Below are 21,464 nucleotides of genomic sequence, written 5' to 3'. Positions count from 1 at the left end.
TAATTGCCTTTTTCTCGCCATTATGAGAGCAATATACTACTTCCTGCAGTACAATAATGTCCAAATAATGCTTAAGAGGGTGTAGTAACACAGTCTGTTCCAACACTGCTTTTATACAGACAGAGGGTTTGTAAATAATCAACAAAAGTTGGGACACCTGTAGGAATTGTTAGCATCAACCTTCAAGGCTTAATTTACTTCCATTGCTGCAGAACAGCTGTAAGTTGTTAACCCATTACTTGTTCCCTGAAAAAGGCCTTTTTGTATAACTCTGAAATGTACATTATTTTTCAGTTTTTGGTAACCTAAACTTTTTTTTTTAACCTCTGGCAGTTTACCGCTTACCTTTGTACAATTTCAGGTTATTCACTGGATTTGAACTGCTTAAATTTCAATAAAAACTGGAAAAATGGGGGTGTTCTAAAACTTTTGACCGGTAGTGTATATAAAACACACACACACACACACACACATAAACTTACTTTAAATATCTTTACCTCCTTAATTTATACAATTATCCAAGAAATAATCATAAACCTCTCTCAACTACTGTACAAGCTCTAGTTGTGGTCAAAAATAAAGCAGGACAAGATGGAGTGAAAAGTCGATCTAGGTAGAAAAAACAAACAGACTACCCAAATTAAGAATGTCACTTTGAATTGATTTTAGATAACATGCATTTGCTACAGTTTAGTAAGATAGTTTGAAGGCTGCATAATGTTTTAATAGAGCACTCCACTTTGTATAAGATTTGTATAAAAGGTCTGTGTAAGATGCAGAACTCTTCTCAGAACTAAAAAAATGTTCTCCTGTAAAGTTAGCGAAGTACTGAAAGCACTGAATATAGTTCTGTGTTTAAATGTGGACTTTGATCCACTTAGAAACAGGTGACTCTCAAAATGGTTACCCAGCACGACACAGACTGTTACACGTACGTCATGTTTCACTTGACCAGCAGTGAGTCATACTGGACAGGCCTTGGCAGATTTACTCCCATGGGGTAAGTGGGTGCCAAAGTCCATTGAAACCAGCCAAGGACCAGGAAAATCACTGAGAAACTAAATAAGGACAGCAGCATAGCACGTGGAGATCTGCCACACTCATCTGAGGATTGAGAGAACAAGAACATGCAGCCCTTGGATATGAACTCATAGGCTCCGCATGGACAGAATCATTACACCAGTGTTGAGTCACCACACTGGCCTTTGACTGCAATTAGCTATCCTTCCATATATAAACCAACACAGACCTTACTATAGCAGCCCTTGCTAATTAAGAAGACATACCTCATTTTCTACAAAGCTGTTGAGCATGTCTCGTTCCAGCTGTCTGATGGTGGTGGCATGTATGGGCAGATCAATACTCTTCACCTTCACCTTGGGTTTAGCAGAACCGGCAGGCTGTTCTGCTGTATCTCCACTCTCCTGAAACAAACAGGCAAACAAACACAGAAACATTGAGAACGGTAACCGCGCTGTTAAAAACCATAAGGGACAACTGCTAGCTGCTTACAAAGACAATTCCAAGGACATTTAAAGTCTTTCTAGGGATCTCTATACAGAGCTTTGTTTATCCTCTAATACAGTTATGGTCAGATAATCCCCATTGATTTTTTTGTTGTTGTTTTGTGCAGTAGGGCTTTGTGTTTGGTTTTACATGCTGCAATTGTTTTGTTAAGGCTTGTAAAAAACATCAATTAATAGAGCCTCACTTGATCTGGACTGTTTCATTTTAAAAGCAAGGTGACAGAAGTCAAGCTTTAATAACACTATACAGTTTTATTGGATACCTTTGACTATCTGGTTAATGCAACTATACTTTTACTGCCAAACCAAGAACCAAATTAACTTTTAAAACTTCAACTACAGTATGGTGTAGCATGTATGTGACATTTTAAAGCTTTTACATAGTCATAAACGAAATCCATTATTTTAAAAAGATCTAATAAAACATGTTGTTAGCCTATGTCCTAACAGAGCGATTTAATAAGAAGACTTTGGTCTCCCCGTACTTTTCTGTGTCTGCTGTGATCACAGCTATGAAGCCGCTATGGTGAAGGTGCACATCTGCCCTGCTGCTACTCCACTTGAGCTTACCTTGGATTCAGATCCTGGACTGGCCCCCTCCTCTCCAGTCTGGTTTGGCAAGTCAGCTTGTTCCTTCTGCTGTGCATCTTCATGGTCAACATGCATTTTATTCTGAAGAAAAACACAAAACACTGTTACTGTTGAGCATATATAATGGACTTCGGTACAACATGGTTGACTTTGTGTTCTAAATGCAAAACAAATAATCAAAGTACATGGACAAAGTGCTGGTTTATTAATATCTGTCATTCCTTTTCCCTTTGAATTGTCAAGGACAAAACTATGAAGTCATTATTATTGTAGGAATATGATTCCTACATTCTAAATACAGTTACAGTATAGCCAGGGCCCCATCTTGAAACAAGTGCAAAGGCAAATTTACTGAGAGGAATAAAAACATTTGTAACCAAAGAAAACAATCATTGTTTTCCAGAATTGTTTCCTACTATTTTGATACTGTTACAATTGTGCTCAGAATATTACCTTTTCTACTTGCTTAAAAAAAAAAAAACTTCCATCTACCTTTACATATAATTAGATTAAAAACGAAGAACATGTAACATGAAATCTATGGATATGTAGCCTATTGTATCTCACCAGGAATGTCACAGTAACAGACAACATACAGATAAATGAGGAGTGGTGGATACATATTTGATATTTTATTTTGATATTCCACTGTTCCTAAGTTCCATGTATCATGCCACAAAACTTGGAAGGGTTAAACTGAAGGGCCAGACGATGAAATCAACTGGTCAAAGCCTGCTCTAGAAACAGGATGTGTGGTATTATAAAACCTATAAAGGCGTTGTTTCCACAGGCATAAAATCATGAACCTTTCCAAAGACAACAATAAGAACAAAAAAATTAAATGAAAAAAAAAAATAAAAAATTCTAAGTTTGCGATTATCTGAACCCCATTTATTTGGTTCCAGATTAATAATGATTTTGGGGAAACACCTGGAAATACGTTAAATATTTAACTGTTTTTTTTTCAAAAATCAGTCTGCTAACCCTGTTAGACCTTTTTTCACTGCCCCATTTATCACTGTGAAGTTGAACTTTTAATCATCTAATACCAAGATTTCCCACGGGCTGCCTGCAATAAATCGCAGGTGATCCATGAGCGAGTTATTCTTAACAATAATATTAATATATAAGTACAGTACAATACAGTTTGTAACATAGTTTTTGGTGTGCTGCTGGAAATGGTTCCCCACCTAATATGAGAAGAACAATTGATCATACTATTTCTTCTCCAAAATCCTCCTCTACAAGTTTGCACACAATAGAACACCCCCCCCCCTCCTCTCTACATTCTTTGCTAGTCAGAGACCTTTTCCAGGACCACTTAACATTCCCTGTTCCATTGTGTCGTAATGAAACCCTGGTCCAGGTGTAAGGCACAAGAGACTGACAGCTACCAATGCTACTAACTTCAGTGCATACCAACTTTCAGCAATGTTTCAAGGTTAAGAAAACAAAATACAAAGTTGAACTCAGTGTGACGATGTCGGGCAGTGGAGAGGGTACTGATACTAATCGAGGGTAGGAAAATGGATTTGAAACCTTAGTTATTACACCTTTAAAGGGCACATGAACACATAGTGATCACAAACCTCCTCCTCATAGTCATAGATGTCGTCTTCAATGAGAAAGGGGTGCTGCTTTAAAGCAAGAAATACAAAGAAAAAACAAAATAGGAAGAACTTAAAAAAAGAGTAAAGAAAGGGGATTTGGAGGGTTTCTTTCAAAAAACTGTACATACATGTTTAAATAAACATCTGTATCTCCTTAAAAGTTTTAGAACAAAATATGTATTATTTAACATGGTTAAAGGCATTTAAGATGTTGATTGAATCTACAGTAAAGTCTGGATTTATAGCCACCTGAACCTAGAAGCATGTAGGCCTAAACATCACATAAGCAGCCATTTACAAGTTTGGTCGGTGACCATTTAATTCAGGTTTTTGACAATGTAAATGGTTCACTATAGAGATAAGACACATATAAAAAAGGTTCTGATATTAACATCTGCAGAAGGATATTGAGAAGGTAATAGCAGTATAATCTATCACTTAAAACAACAACTTGACCACATAAGTAATTAAGCCTGGACTCCGTGCTTCACCATCTGCTTTCAAGTGCAGCAATTGCTAACGTGTGAAAATGAACTGTGGTTAGTTAAAACAAACAAAACCACATAATATTACTGTGGTTGTTTATCAAATATCTCTTTGTGGCAAGTGTAAACAATAACAGCGTTACATACTATATAGGAAGAGAAAGAGGGGATATGAACAGGGAGGAGAAAGCACAACCAGAAACAGCTCAGAGCACTGATGACTGACTGCGCTGTAACAGACACAGGAGTATAAACATCAGGATGTTTCCTTAAACAGTAAGTAGCGGGGTTCCAAAATATAGCATTACACATCCCCACGTGTTGCTACAAATGTTTAACCCCTTGCGGTCCTATGTCAGACCAGGTCCGACATTACAATTTTCCCTTTCCGGTCCGATGTCGGACCCTGTCCAACATCATCAAAAAGACGCAAAAAACAGGTCTCTAGTCGTTTTTTCTCCGGAAAAAGGTGAGAAAACCATTCAGTGGCCGAGTGAGACCAATAGGAGCTGAGAGAGGCAGAAAAAAAGGGGGCGAATCTGAGCAATACACATAGCCCCGGCACCACAGAGATAACACAGCCAAAAACAAACAAGATATCAGCTTCCGCATCCAGAGCTTTTTGAGATGCTACAGTAATAAAATAATGACTTGGATTGCATTATTGAGGAGTTTGTGATAAAACGAGTGATCTGGAGATGATTTAAGTATGCACGACTATGAAGAGGTATGTGGAAAATACAGCGAACAAGGGGTGGGGTGGGGCTGGAGATGCAGTACTGAGTGTCCTGTTGATATGCAGTGCCTTTTAAACCTGTTTTACTGTGAAAAAAATATTTTTAAACAGCGTGTGTAAAATAAACTGCGCGTGTGAAAATAAAGTGGAACTGACGCGCCTGAGACGCGCTGAATAAATGGACCGCTAAGGGTTAAATAACATACCTGTAATCTTTCTTTTCATTAACATCCTGACAACTTTTTACACTTATAACTTTAAAGTCTGTTTCAAAGCTCTTTTCATAATGTCCTCTCTAGTGCACTGGGGTTTGAGATCTGTCCTCTAAATCACTACAGGAAGAGCGATTTAAAAAAAAAAAAAAAAAAAAAAAAAAAAAAAAAAAGCTCTGGCTTTTCTGTTCCGTACCACATCATGAATCATTATTGCACTGTTACCTGTTTGACAATGTGTGCAATAATCCTTACACTAGCTATGTTTCCATCAACAAGACAAACACATTTATAAAAATATTAAAATATATGGAAATATTATCATACAAAAACAGGTTATCGCATACATTTTCTTGATCCTTAACCCTTTGCGGTCCTATGTCGGACCTGGTCCGACATTGCAATTATTCCTATCCGGTCCAATGTCGGACCCTGTCCGACATCATCAAAAAAACTCAAAAAACGGCTTTCTAGTCATTTTTTCTCCGGAAAAAGCAGAGAAAACCATTCAATGGTCGAGTGGGAGCGACAGGAGCCGAGACAAGCCGAAAAAAAAAAATTAAAAAAAAGGGCGTATCTCATGAATGGTCATACTTGCCCCTGGCATCAGGTAACGGCGGCCATAAGGAAACAAGCTGGCTGCTACTGCATCAGCGCTCAGAGAATATCACAGACATTTGCAGAGCTTTTTGAGATGTTATAGTAATAAAATTATGACTTGGATCGCATTAATGAGGCGTTTGGTGATAAAACGAGTGATCAGGAGATGATTGATCGGTATGTACGACTATTATTATTATTATTATTATTATTTATTTATTAGCATATGTGAAAGCTATAGCGAACGAATGGGTGGGGCGGGGCTGGAGATGCCTAGTGAGTGCTTTGTTGATATGCAGGGCCTTTTAAACCCGTTTGACTGTGGAAAAAAAATACTTTTAAACAGCACGTCTAAAATTAACTGCGCATGTGAAAACAAATTGGACCTGACGCGCCTGACACGCACTTAATAAATGGACTGCAAAAAAAAGGTTTGATGCATTTCCATCCATATAATCTCTAGCAAATAACCAATCTCGCTGAGCATTCTGGTTATACAACGTGTACCTGGACTGAAAATGAACCAAGATGGAATGACGTATTTTCACGAATTAACTGAAGTGGGACAAATGTTTTGTGTGTGTTGTCTGTTATGTGAGTTGTACCATTGTACATCTTCTCATATTATATATATATTATATATATATATATATATATATATATATATATATATATATATATATATATTTTTTTTTTTAAAGCTGTACTGTGCTCCTCATATGTAATTTAAGCAATCATTAAATAATAATAATAATAATAATAATAATAATAATAATAATAATAATAATAAACAAAGCAGACAGAATGGCAGTCCAGTATCAGTATCAAATCATCTTTTTTTTGCATGAATTAACTGAATTTTGCCTGTTTCCATCACAGTTGTCAAGCCTTTTTTATATATGCATTAAAAAGTTTTAGCACATAAAAAAAAGTTTAATGGAAACATCGCTACTATCAGTGCACTAGAGCGGACATTTTGAAAAGAGCGTTGAAACTGTCTTTTTAAGTTATAAGTGTAAAAAGTTGTCAGGATGTTATCAATGAAAATAAAATTACAGGTACGTTATTTAAACAGTTGTAGCAACACGTGGGGCGTGTAACTATTTTTCAGGACCCAGCTACTTCCTCTTTAAATCTTAGTAACCACCTCACAGAGGAGATTATGTAACCTGAAGAGTAGAACAAGGAAACCCAAAGCCAATTATAACACCATGCAACAATATGGATACACACAACACATGTCAATGTGGTCCTCTGTGTTGTGTAGTAAATAATACCTGATTTCCATTGGATGAGTCACAGACACCATTCCCACAGCACATGTCTATTTTCATTGATAATCAAACAAACTTGTGTGTGATGGACACAACAAAACACAGAGAAATCTAGCACCCAATTCAGAAAAATAGAACTGCATTCACTATAAAAGGTGAAAATGCACATACCAAGACAGAAACAGGACCAAATAAGAAGTCTGTGACCTTTTCAAAGGAATAAATGGAAACATAGCATAATGGTTTCCTCGCCTTTTCTCTCTGCCATACCTGCTCTTCCTTGGTCTCGTTCTGAACGGTTGGCTCGGTTTCCATGGCGACTTCCTCGCCCTCCCCCTTCTGCTTCTCGATGAGGGAGGCGCTGGAGACGCTGAAGATGCCGTGGACGTTGACCCGCACCTTCACCTTCACCTTGGAGCTCTCACCATCAGGCTGCGGGACCACACTCTGCACACCAAAGCGGCCTGGGAAAGAGAGATGGCAGTTAAAGAGTGTTATATGCCTGATTAACAATTTCTCATTGTTACACAGTACACTACAATGAATTCCATAAAAAAAAGGAATTTACTTTTCCAGTTTCTATTAAATAACTAAAATAAAACTAAAAATATATTATTTCATTAATCACACACCTAAACCAAGAAAGACCCAGAAAGCAAGTCACAATGTTGACGGGGAATTGATTAAACTCCAATAGCACAGTGCACACCATATTGGAGCACTGGTTGAGTTCTGAGCCACTCCATCACTTTCTGCAGCACCTGATATGCTCTGGAGGACCAAGTTAATAGGACTGCCATTATTACACAAGACCACTCCTCTCTACAAGTTCAACATGTAACCCCCTAGACATTACACATGACTACAAGTATTACATTCCTTGCATCATATCTCCTGATTGGGGAAAGAACAAGCCTTTTCTATTTTGCCTTCCCAAACATTTAACCCTTTGCGGTCCATTGTCGGACCTGGTCCGACATTGCAATTATTCCTATCAGGTCCATTGTCGGACCCTGTCCGACATCATTATAGAAACGCAAAAAACGGGTTTTAGTTGTTTTTTCTCCGGAAAAAGTCGAGAAAACCATTCAATGGCCGAGTGGGAACGACAGGAGCCGAGACAAGTCGAAAAAAAAAAAAAAAGGTGTATCTCATGAATAGTCATACATGGCCCTGGTATCAGATAACGGGGTGGTCATAAGTAAACAAGCTGCCTGATAGCAAGTCCCCGCACAGAGAACACGGACATTTGAAGAGCTTTTTTGAGATGTTATAGTAATAAAATAATGACTTGGATCGCATTATTGAGACGTTTGGTAATAAAACGAGTGATCAGGAGATGATTGATCGGTATGTACGACTATTATTATTATTATTATTATTTATTTCTTACATAGGTGAAAGCTATAGCGAACGAAAGGGTGGGGCGGGGCTGGAGATGCCTAGTGAGTGCTTTGTTGATATGCAGAGCCATTTAAACCCATTTGACTGTGAAAAAAAATACTTAAAAACATAAATTAGACCTGGCGTGCCTGACGCGCATTTAATAAATGGACCGCAAAGGGTTAAATTGCTATCTGGTTCCCACATCACCAGACAGATTGAGAATAATTTAATGTGCAATGGTGATAGTTCAGCAAGCAGAGATGAAGAACAACAAAACATATTATCATGTGAAACTGCAGTCACTTTATATATGTCTTAAAGTCTGGGCACTACAACTCATATAGTGAACTCATTCATTTATTTTACCTACACTACACAGGGAACATATCTTATTTGCTTACCTATTCTTGTATCAGGGTATGGCAGATCTTGTGGGTTGCTGTAATAGGCTTCCAAATCAAACGGTTCCTTCTTGTGGAAGGTAATGACCTTGGAGAATGGGGCTGGGTGATTTTTGCTAAAAACCTCACACTCCCTGCATTGGTTTCGGTGAGAGAGAGAGACAGTGAGAGAGCAAGCACCAAATAGACATTTGAATACATCTGAACACAAAAAAGAACACCTGAAAGAATAACAAAGAGGATAAAGAAAAAAGCAAACTACCATGAGCATTGCAATACCTAATTAATGTTTGGCATTTGCCACATTAAATCACTTGACCTGCTAATCTATGTAAGCATACTATTAAAATGCATTGGTAAGTATTGCCAAAAGGCAAAACCTAATTATAAGCTTTTAATATCCTGCCTCAGAACTATGCCAAGTACATTATACATCGCCTAAATATATCCTGATATCGCAATCCTATTATTTTCATATTAACTGCGTATTCAGAATATCAAATGCAAGTTGGAAAATTACATTAACCCTTTGCGTTCCTATGTCGGACCAGGTCTGACATTGCAATTTTCCGGTTCTTTCCGGTCCAATGTCGGACCCTGTCCGACATCATCAAAAAGACGCAAAAAACAGGTCTCTAGTCGTTTTTTCTCCAGAAAAAGCAGAGAAAACCATTCAATGGCCGAGTGAGACCGATAGGAGCCGAGAGAAGCCTGACACGCGCTGAATAAATGGACCGCAAAGGGTTAATAATTTAAAATCAAGATCATCAGTTTACAAAGATGTAATAGACTGCACTAGGAGGTAACAGTGTGTTGTGTCGTTTTGAAAGGAAGAACAGTAAAAAGAAACCATTTTCAGCCTTTGCAAATCACAGTTGGGACTGACCTTGTCAATAAGCTACATTATGGGTGGGCTTTCTTTCAGCAATGAACTGTTTAAATTGCGTACAGCACAAGTAACAAGCAGAGAGAAAAAATACTGACCCAACACTTTCATCGGAGCTCGATTTCCATTTGAGTGTGATGGGGTAAGGAACTGCATCTGTGATTGAAAACTCACGCACTTTAAATGCTGGTGAAAGGATAGCACACTGGAAAAAAATAAAATAAAAAAAATGAAGCAGGTGCAACCACTTTAGAATTGATCGCGGTTTGAAAAGTTACTTGGTGGGACTACAACCACTTATAGGGGAAGCTGTGTAAATAAATCAATACTTTTCTTTCTCTCATGTACGCTAGTTGCCTTTAATTAATTTGAGGCATGCCTGCTACCATAATGCAAAAATAAGATTGCCGAGTTGTCACAGAAACAATTCTTGAGATTTAGAAGCATAGAATGCTCATTTAGCATACCTGTAAAGCACACCCTCTTGCTACAGCCTCATCAGCATTTAGTGTGGTGCTGATGTCTTTCCCGAAAAACTTGGCGATCCTTTCCTTGACTGCCGGGATCCTCGTAGCTCCTCCTACTATCTCAACAGCATAGACATCCTCACGTGTAAGTTCTGCACAATAAAAAGCATTTCTGGTAAAGTAATGGCCAGAGACAGACATGTGGACCGTGTATTGAGGTTAATCTATTCTCTTCAGTGTCACCCAGCTCAGAGAGTTTCCGACTAAGGTTTTGCAATTAAACACAACTATGGACATGATTCATACAGCTTTTAATTATTAATGATGTCTTAATAAAATCCAGAGAACAAAAATTCCCATATTCTCTGTTGTATTTCCCACCTAAAAAAGTTAATTAAATTGGGCCTTTTCTCATGCCTTTGTGTGGAGATATGCACACAGTAACTACTATGTGGCAATCTAATTGAGTTTGCACAGAATCTGTAAAACGACCTACAATTTTTCTACAAGCTATGTCACTTAGTTTCTAGCAAACTTCACACCCAAAGCGGAATGCAACTGTGACCTGTAATATACTTGTATATTGCAGTTTGAACTAAGCTTGTACTTACTAGCTTGTTCCACCACAGATCTCAAAGGTGCTTCTATTCTTGCTAAATAGTGAGCGCAGAGTTCTTCAAAATGAGTCCTGAGAAAAGAGAAAGAGAAAATAAAGTTTACTACATAATGTACTTCTAGTTGACCAAACTAATTTCACTTGTTACTAAATTAAAAGTGTAATTACAATACAGTTACTGTTGAATTCCCACAAAGGAACGATCAATTCAGGATACATTTGCCACCTGTTCATGAGAAACTGACAATTAAGTGTAAACACTGCATTAGTATTTAAATATAAATTAATTAAATGATTCAAATGGCAAATCCAGACTGAGGCATATGCCTGTTGGCTAATATGATGTCATCTCTATTTAAAAGTAGTCAAGGAGAAGGGCCCCATTCTTCCCTGCTCTTATATAAGGCACTGAAGCTGCATCCTTTTCTTTGTTTTATAAACCATGTGACGTACCTGTTCATTTTCCCTGACACATCAATGTCATTCATGAAGCACTCGATATTCAGCGGGAGGTCAGAAGAATTTGCACTCATCAGCTTTTTCAGCTTCTCGCACTCTTGAGTGAGACGGATCATTGCCCGCACATTCTCCTTTACATTCAGCTTATACTTCTTCTTGAACTCCTCGCAGAAATAATCCACTAAGACTTCATCAAAGTTTCTGCCTCCCAGGTAAGAGTCGAAAGCAGTGGCAAGAACCTGATTAAACATTCAAATGTTTATTTATTTATTTATTTATTTATTTATTTATTTTTTTTTTTTTTAAACCGCAAGATGGGTTTAAAAAATATGAACCTCTTGTAAAACTTCAACCAGTGTACCAGGTATTAAATAAGGCAGCATGGATGGTGTATTTTAAAAAAGCATTGTTAATTAGATGTGCTTGAATTCTTGCCATTTTCATCATTGTATTTTGCGTCTTTTTATAGAATTACTACCGGTAATTCATGCGTTTGTTTTAATTGTTTTGGATTGCATTACTGCATACAATATTCCCAAAACCCAAATCCTCTTTAGCTTCATTAGTATTATATTCATGTTTTCATGGCAAAAAAAAAAACACCAGAGAAAAACAGCTGGACAAATAGATAAATGGGCATACATACATTCAACAAACAGCCTTTCTGATACAGTATGGTTCTAGGACTGCAAAGGATGAGGACAGTTGTTTTTTCTTGTTAAGTGAAACCACAATAATCCCTTTGAGTTCCATTACCATTCTCTGTTCAATTGTTTCAACATCCCTGTAGGTGTACCACCATTGTGCTGAAGAGAAACAGACCTTGTTGCTAGATAGAGTACTGCCATGTAGGAATATAAAACGAACGACCTCCTAGGTCTATATTTTTATCTGTGTCAGGCAAGTTTTTAAGGGTATCACTACTCCTGGGTACTGGGTCTCATTTTAGCGGTATAGAGGACTGAGACTCATTCTTATTTTAAGATCAAAGGATAAATGTTAATAACATTTGATCACTGTACATTTCAAAATATTTACAGCAATTGATAGTTGACAGTATGCCCTTTTTGCAAATAAATTATTCAATGCTTGTCTACCACTGTTTTGTGTAGCATTGTACTTGAGATTTGGCTATATAATCTAGCTTTAACATTGGTTATATATGTGGAGAATTGTAAAATACTGGGCTGAAACTTAAAGATGACCTCCATGGATAATCATTTCATCTGTGTGAGATTTGAAAACAATAAATGAATAAATAAATAAATAAATAAAATAAAACACAAACAATGTGTTTCCCTCCCCCATACCTTCAGTTTTCCCTTGTTAAAGGAAGCGATGGAAACCTGGTAGGCAGAGTGTCCCATATCTACAAACACCACGTTCCTGGGCTTCTCCTCGGAGGTAGGAAGATCCTGCTTATATATTCCATAAGCAAGAGCCACTAGACAAGAGAAGAAAATAGACCAGAGTGCTTTACAATCATTTTATTTAACCAGCAGAGAAACCACATAGTTCTCATTTACAAAGGGGGTCTAGGCCAAGCTATCTTGGGTCAGATTCATAAATTGCATCGTTTAACTGTCTGTAACATTAACAGTTATCTTTTCTTTTTTTCAAATGCTGCAAATTGCAGTTTGGTGTAAATATTTTGATAGAATCTGACCCCTGAACAAGCAAAGGCTGAAAAAACAAATCACTCACAGGCAGCCTTTTCAACTTGTTCATTAAATGTAACACATAACCATCAATTAATTTAAGCCATTCCAGCTTTAAAAAAGTGAACTACTATCCAGTTAAAGCACTGCCGCTGGGAGTGCAGGAGGGGTCACACAGTTTGGACGGCGCCAGTTCGCGTCCAGGCTGTGCAAAGAGGCCGAACTTTGCTGGGGACCCTGAGGGGGGGCGTCACATTGCCTCTGGTGTGGGATGAGAAACCTGCAGGGATTGTTTCTCATCGCACAACAGCAAACCCTACTGGCCAGACACCAAGCACATTCAGAGTGGATAAAAAGCAGGGCTGATCTCTGTTCTCCGGGATCAGTAGCCAGCCCACCTCTGCTCTGGATTGCTCGGCATAAAACCGATTCTGGCTTTAGGCCTGTGAGATCGGAGGACGCTCACACGCCCTCAAACACATCTGTGTTGTGTGGGGACTAGCTGCAGTGAGGAGAAAAAACATAACTGGACATTCCACATTGGGGGGGGAAATAAATAAATAACAATTGGTCACTAAATAAAAAAAAAAAGTTAACTGCTGCATGTAATTAAGCTTGTGTATTATTCATCTCACACTAAAAGCAGGAATGGCTCAAACTGCTATGCATGGTGTTAAATGATATCCAGCAGTACTTAGTACAAATGTAAACGATATTAAAGCAGTAGAAGATCAGTTACAATATACAATATCAGTCATAATAAATGTAGAGGAAAGAGTGTGTGTCAAGAGCAAGAACACAGCAGCTACAAAATTCCAAGAAGCTGTATAATATGAAATGTAATCTCAGCCTCTTGGATAAATAAGAACAAAACCTAAACGATGGTGCCTATGGTTACTGTTTATCTGTTGAGAGACAAAATTAATTAAAGACACTGAGCACTTATTCTTTAATCCTGCAATCTCCCCTACAGCAAAGTGTATAGCCAGAGGGTAACCTCTAAAAAGACAGTCATCTCCAATCCAGCACTGTGCATTAGTATTCCAGGCCATCTGCATTCACACAAAAAGTTAAAATCCCACAAGGAGACTTAAAAGCTTGTGATGAGAATTTAACAAAGCTGTGAATCACAACTCTGCCGGGTAAAGGGGTGGGGGTGAAATAAGAACCCCCACAAAATACCAGCACGAGTGGAGATAGATATAATACAAGAAAACAAACGGCATCAATGTGGTCTGATATCTCAAAGCAGACTGATAATCAAACCTCTTGAAAAGGAGGTGTACTTCAAAACACATGAAATTGATGCCACATCTCTTTTACTTTAACATCTGGACTTACAAGAGGCATTTACAATAATCTGCAAACAGGGATCTCCATTCATTAGAGTCGTCTACCAGGCGTCACAAAATTAAACACTGATGAGAACTGAACACATCTAAAAAGGCAGCTTTCCATCCGTAGGGGCCAGCCTTTGGAGAGAACTCTGCTCTGATGACAGGCTGATGGCATGCCCTTGTGATGAAACTCATTATGTGAAGTGCATACGGTCGAGAGACAGAAACTGAAGCGTCACTGAAATCTCCAAGGAATGATGACCTACTTTAGTCCAACTTTATTCTGCATGAAGTAAATATTATAAAAGACATCAGGGAGCAGATTTAGAGATACCATGAGTCAGGGCACAGGACCTCATGCAAGGAATTTCAGCACCATGGGGAAATAATTGCAGTCACAGACAAGCTTTCAGACACACACACCACACAATGACATGGCTCAGTAATACGCTCAAGTGTCCTGAACCACTAACCTGCAGTAGTGTCATTTATCAGGCGCAGACAGTTCAGACCAGCAATCTGAGAGGCATCAATCACAGATCTCCTCTCAGCATCCGTAAAGAAACTGGGAACCTGAAAAGAAAATATACATTTTTTCACTAGAGTGCTTTATTAACCCGACAGTTTTATAAATAAAAATGCAATAACTTACTGTATTATTGAACTGAACAATTAAAGACACATGACTGACTAAAAGATGTGCTACAGCTGGTCTCCCTAACTGAAAAAGTGCATCAGATATTCCCAGGTTTATCAGTTAGCTTTTCTACAGCATACAATACCGTTAACTTCAGGACAGGTTATTGCTTTTTCTTAGTTATATGGCTTTGCCTTGACATACCAACAAATTTTACAATGTACTACAATTTGATTTGAAGAATTGCATATTTGTGTTTCAAACAAGTCTTTCAACTGAACGAGGCCCTGAAGGAATTACCACAAACACTACATGTTTGTAGAGTATGGAAAATGATTGCTACTTCTCAGTGTGCTTGGTCCATCTGTATACACATGCCCATTCACCCTAGCTGTGTACAAGTGCCCATATCTCTGCAGGTCTGGTCTGTATTCCACAGCTAGGGTGAATGTCATTTACTATCCTCCAAAATAAACCTGGATGACATCTCCAAATAGCAATGGGCACTTCTGAAGAAGTGTCTCATAAATCAAATGTTCAGGACTGAGCAGGTTTGAAAATCCTGTGTCCTCAGCTTCAAAACTACACATTTTTGTAGCAGGCATATGGGAACTTGTACACAACTGGGACAAGTGTATACTGTTAATTAATAATCATTATAACTAATAGGCTTGTAACAATTAATTGTGTAATGCCGAATCATGATATTTTCATTACACAACCTAGCGTATTGTAATCGTTTCTATCATGATACAAGCACAACATAACTCATTGTAGGTCAGCAAATGGTTCTCGAATGAATACATGGGTTTTATAGTTGCTGTGGATACATGTTACATTCAATTTTTGCCTTTATGCATCACACAAGTAGCCAATCAGAACCATTACATGTATGGAGATACATATTGTGATGTGTATCGTAAGATTAGTGTACAGTTATTACACCCCTAATAATTAATACGTATAAAAAGAGCCAGTTTGAGAATTGTCCACCTGGGATTTGTATGGCATCCGATCAGTAGTGTGGCGCAGGAGCTTGATGGATATCCCTAGCTGACTTTCCTCTGACCTTCCCCCCTAACCCTCCCTCCCAAAAGCCAATGCAGCTCTCCTTGTGGATTCCCATCCAAGATTAAGTGGTTCTAAAAGGATTTAAACCAAGCTTGCATGGCTGACCTTGCATCCATAGCACTTATTCATTGTCTGTGAACACGTAATTCAATAGGTTAAGAATACTTACAGAAATGACACAATCTACCACTGGCTTCTTCAATGCGCCCTCTGAAGTCTCCTTTAATTTAGTCAGCAACATTCCTGTCACCTGCTCAATTGTGAACAGCCTCTCCTCATCCAGGTATCGCACCTGCAAAAAACATCAGCATTTAACAAACTATTTCAACAAGCTAAGAAAAGAATGTATCGGGTCCTCAAAATAAAGATTAAAAGATACAGGCGCCTCCGCTATCCATCACCATTCCCTCTCCCAGGAGATAAAAAAATGCCTACTGCTGTAGTTTGTCAGTGTACATGATTGTAGGTAAGAACTAGCTTTTAATTTCAACAGAAACAGAAATAGGGGGTGTATAATAGGCAATGCAGTTATCTTGTTTATTGTAATCCTGTTACAGTTAGCTCCAATATTCATAGCATATACAGCAAGTGCCACAGGCATCCTTTTTTACCTTATTTATCAACCCATTCAGGAAGCGCCTGACCTGTACTTGTCCTGTAAATTGATACTTTACTTGTTATGAACATCTATAATCCTCGCAAACACTACCTTTAAAGGCAAATGCTGAAAACCATATGACAATTATAGAGCTGCTTTACAATATCACAGACTAACTTCCTGTGCACTTTACTATTAATTGTTGACTACAACTAAATGTTAATTCATGTGAGCGAATGTAAAATTTAAGAAAGGTTGTTTCATTTAGGTTATTTATTTATTTATTTTTGATTTTTTTATTTAACTAAAATGTTATATTTATTTTAAAAAAAGTCTCCTTAATGTAGTCTGTCTGAAAACCTCTGGGATACCATCTCAATTACAGTCAGCCCGGTATTCACGCCAACATTACTGCCATCTGATGACCAGTGTGAGGGAAGGATCTTCTGTGTCAATCATCCATGAGACACAGAGGGAAACTGACACTGTGAGCTACACTTTCTGAGAATAGCCGATTCTGGCCAATATGTTGGGAACCTTGACCATTTGGTATTTTTTCTCTGGACACATACTGGGTTTATTTTTTTTTTAAATAACACTTTCACGAGACTTTAAGAAATAAAAAAAAGCCTTCAAGTAAATCAATTTACATATTTTTCTCTCAATCTTTGGTCGACAATGACCAAATCACCCACTGTCCAATTATTTTGCTGTTTGTAGATGCATTATTTGCACATAAATCACAGAGTTTATAGTAGGCTGATCTGCAGCAGAAGGCCCAAAGGAAAACTTAGTCAGCGAATAAAAGGGTAAACGAACAGCTGAAGCTGCAGCACAGAGTGATGAAGTAATCCAATCAGCATTGAATTCATTCAAGAGCTCGGTCTATAAATACTAGGTTAAGATGGAGACCTGCACACAGCAGGCTACACATACCAGCAGGGCAGGAGGATTTCCAAGCAGTTACATACAGTACAAGTGCTTCAGAAAATTGCTCCAGAATACGTTAAAAGCAGTTTGCAAAGTATGAATTCTACTTTGCGTGAAAAACGCAGTTATGCTTGTGTCGTGACTAGTGTATGTCTTGTTAAGTCTGTTTTGAACTTGGAAAGGGGGCTGCTGCCTGTAACAGTAACTGTAACTGTAAAGTATTACACAAAATCGATTAAATCATTACAGTACTAATTAAATGTTAAAACTACAGTATATCGTCTCTGGTGAAGGGCTTTTCATAGCAGGCATTGCATAACACAATCTGTCTGTCCAGTCATTGTAAGTAAAGAATCAGTACGCACGGCTTGATGCATTTGATAACCAGTTATTGCCAAATGTTCACTATAGAATGACTAAAATGCAGCTTGCAAACTGAATTTTGGAAATTATTGTTTGATGGATAAATGGGTAAAAGTCCTGATAATATCGTGATGTTGACAGTGGATCCATCTGCTGATTTGGCATGGAATGATCCAAAAAAGCATGTATGATCTTTTATAGATGAAATAGTCAAATGTTACAGTAAACCTCCCTTTAAAACTAGTAATAATTATATATATATATATATATATATATATATATATATATATATATACACTACAGGTTTAACAAAAAACTGGTATCCTGTCCTGTCTGAAGAATGCAATTTAAGTCAACAGTGCCACAAGGATAGACAAATATGTAGTGTGTTACAGAATTAAAGTTGACGCGGTTGGTGACTCAGAATACTGGGAAATCACACCAAGGCGCTGGGAAGTGTCGACCGCTAAAGTACAACCCTCTGATAAGCCAAACCCTTGAACTGCATCATTATCTTATATAAAGGGCTATGGACTGATGCCAAGCCTCTCTACAGTGCAGATTAGAAGACATGTAGCTGCTGCCCAGCTGGGGGTAATTCCAACAGTACAACACAGCAGATGAAACCCAAGTGAGGCTTTTTCTCCTTTTAATTCAAATGGAGGGCATGTTTCTATCATCATACAATCAAAGACGACACACAGGGTTGTCTATAGACAAGGTTTTCATATAGTGTCATCCAGTTAATTTAATAAATATATATATATATATATATATATATATATATATATATATATATATATATATACACACACACACACACACACACAGACGAATCAGTGGTTAGAAAGTCTAGCCTGTGGTTGGTTAAAACCTGATAACAGGAGCAAAAATAGATTGAACTACTACTCTGACATCCTTACACCACCAGGCAATTGCCTCCATCTGTCATGTGATTGGTTCACATCACTGTCAGTCCCGCCCCTTTTCAAAGGAACATCTTTCATCTCCACTCCTCACAATAGAAAATGGCTGAACATCAATTCTGTGACTTAACAGAAAATGAATTACAAAACATTACTACAAAAGAGAGATGCTCCAAACACTAAAATGATTAAAATGTCACTGTTTTCTGAAATTCAACTCGATGAAAACAAAAACTCGATGATGGGTGGGATATAAATTGGATTATGCAAGTCAGCAAACCAGATAGAGCTATACGCCAAAAAAATCTTTGATAACTATTATGGCTGCAATGAAGGGTACATTTTGAGCTATGAAGGTTCGGAAGACATTACCGAAGTAAGGTTCGAACCTTCGATGGTACTAATTTGCATAATTTAATGATGATGTCATAAGATACTTTATTGTAAATTTTATTATTTTAGAGGTAATCTATATAAATGGAATAAAACATTCACATGTAGTTTAAAAATATGTTATATAGAACAGTAATCATGTTTTTATAATTTAAATAAAAATAAAAATACACATTTATTAATTTGTAATTGATGCTGTTTGCGATATATACAGTAAGCTTACATTGCAGCAGCACCAACTGCAGTGGACAAAGCTTTACTTAACAGTCACCATTCCAAGCAGCTTATCAGTCACATTTTACTACTACAAAAAATATAAACTTACGCTTGTCAATTGACCCCAGAGATTGGTTATGCCTCCATGATACGAGTTGCTTGCACAGTTTGCATTCAACTTTTTTTGGGGGTTGTCTGGACATTTAACAAAAAAAATCCCAAACAGCAGAGGGGTTTCGAAACATTTCTTTCAATACAGCTTACGCTATACAGTGCTTTGCTGTCGAGATGGCAAATGAAGAAATTTACTTCTGGTTAACACAAGCTGGAGGGGCTTTTAGAAAAAATTATTAGCATAGATTTTGTATGTTTCAAACATATTCTACCATAGCACTTCTCACACTGTCTTGTACATGAGGTATTCAGTACATATTTTACTGAAGCAATACAGCCACTAGAGGTACGAGCCCACTGCTTTGGATACTATACCCTGCTCCATACACGGCAGCGCTGCCATGTAGAGTTGTAAGTTGTTTACATAATATGCATTATACAAATCAAAAGATCGAATTGTGCATGTGCGTATTCACACATTGTCAAACACTTTCTGTTAACAGGACGAATAAAAATAACAATACAGTGCATGAACCGGTCTGACGAACCTTCGAAGGCTTAAAACAATCTTCGAATCCCTGGCTAGTGAACAAACCTTCAAACCTTCGGACACAGCCCTAATGAACTTCATGAACCGGTATGAACTTCAAAAAATGTTCTGTTATTTATTTACGTATGCTGCATCAGCTATATTTAAACAAAATATATAAAGTCGTATTTACTATCTAACCTTGCCTCACTTCTTTTCTTGACTGATTTATATATTAAATATGTACTGCTGACTCAGCCATAGTGGAAAATGAAATGCCCCTCAGGAAGACTATTGTTACCTCCAGGGCAGTGGCGTTGTTAGGGGGGTGGTTTTAGGGGTTTGTATGGAAATACATAACACTGAAAGGACGATATGGTTATTGTAGGCTTCTTTGGAAAAGGTGGTACAGTGAAATTAGTTATTTAAGCCTGATTCATTGTTTACAAATTGTGTACAAAAAGTGCCTTCTCTGACCACAACATCGCATTTCGTTTTGAATTTACCAACTTTTGTTGATAAAAACGAACACACATCTGGGAGGTTACTTGATGTCCTCTGCTTCTGACCCCGAGGATACCTGGTTTTTAATCCCCTGCAAATCATGCATTAAAACGGCTGTTGTAAAACAGGAGGATAGACTTGGGGATCTAAACATCGGGTAAGGTATTTAATTTGCATATTTAATAACTGATACAATTACTGCATCCACCTCATTTAAGTTTGTTTTATTACTGATGCTATTGTAATGTTGGAATGTATTTTCTATTGTTTGGCTAGTTACTGTATTTGCACTGTTCAGATTATTTTATTAATGTTATTAGTGTAGAATTAATACAGCAAAATTGATTCGTTGGAACTCTGTTTTGTCCTGCGCATCTAATACTACTGTAGCTTTACGCACTGAAACGTGGCTGCTGAACTGTAGGGAGTTTGGTGGTGTCTTGGGACGAGGTGGAGAGACCGTTTCCATGTTGTAATTTGAGCATGTTTCATTGCTTTCTGTATTCTAATGCTTTAACTAAAAACAACAAACCTGTGCCAAGGAAATAGACAGGAGTGCGATATTCGTGTGGTAAAAAATTAATCTTGTTAATCGCAGAAGTTAACTGCGATTAATTGACAGCCCTAATTATTTCCCCATCTGCAAAAATCTCCCCCCCCCCACCCCCACCCCACCACTATTTCCCTCGGGTCAGTAATTTTCCACTATAGCCCTCCTCTCCAGTCCATATTTACTAATAATATATATACAGTGCTACCTTGCTATAACGCGGGTCTCAGGGGACACGCAATATAAGCGTTATAACCGAAGAGCGTTATAAACGGGGGAGGAGGAGCGTAATATTTTTTTTTAAGCATTATCAAATTCCCCCCTTATGGTTTTTATTTGACTTCGATAGCACAGATATAGATTTTGATAAAGTTCCCCCAAAATACCAC

At 37.7% G+C, this 21,464-nt stretch overlaps 1 protein-coding gene across 4 annotated transcripts in view; it reads right to left on the bottom strand.

The window, feature by feature from the left end:
* The window catches only part of LOC117409323 (heat shock 70 kDa protein 4L-like), a 36,468-nt gene that overhangs the window by 10,793 nt on the left and 4,211 nt on the right, over positions 1-21,464 (bottom strand). For 2 of the 4 annotated variants that reach the window (XM_059004626.1, XM_059004630.1), the window contains 12 exons: positions 16,122-16,244; positions 14,718-14,817; positions 12,560-12,693; positions 11,244-11,488; positions 10,786-10,862; positions 10,175-10,326; positions 9,806-9,912; positions 8,822-8,955; positions 7,305-7,498; positions 3,707-3,754; positions 2,097-2,198; positions 1,287-1,424 (listed from right to left, as the gene is read on the bottom strand). In XM_059004626.1, coding sequence (XP_058860609.1) covers positions 1,287-1,424; positions 2,097-2,198; positions 3,707-3,754; positions 7,305-7,498; positions 8,822-8,955; positions 9,806-9,912; positions 10,175-10,326; positions 10,786-10,862; positions 11,244-11,488; positions 12,560-12,693; positions 14,718-14,817; positions 16,122-16,244 — 1,554 coding nt within the window. The remainder of the gene's footprint in view (positions 1-1,286; positions 1,425-2,096; positions 2,199-3,706; positions 3,755-7,304; positions 7,499-8,821; positions 8,956-9,805; positions 9,913-10,174; positions 10,327-10,785; positions 10,863-11,243; positions 11,489-12,559; positions 12,694-14,717; positions 14,818-16,121; positions 16,245-21,464) is intronic. The other 2 variants (XM_059004636.1, XM_034909894.2) reach the window with 2 other exon arrangements.

This window comes from Acipenser ruthenus, chromosome 2, assembly GCF_902713425.1.
Source record: "Acipenser ruthenus chromosome 2, fAciRut3.2 maternal haplotype, whole genome shotgun sequence".
Taxonomy (NCBI): Eukaryota; Metazoa; Chordata; class Actinopteri; order Acipenseriformes; family Acipenseridae; genus Acipenser; species Acipenser ruthenus.
The sequence above is the reverse complement of the archived record's forward strand: the minus strand, read 5'-3'. Positions and strand labels throughout refer to the sequence as shown.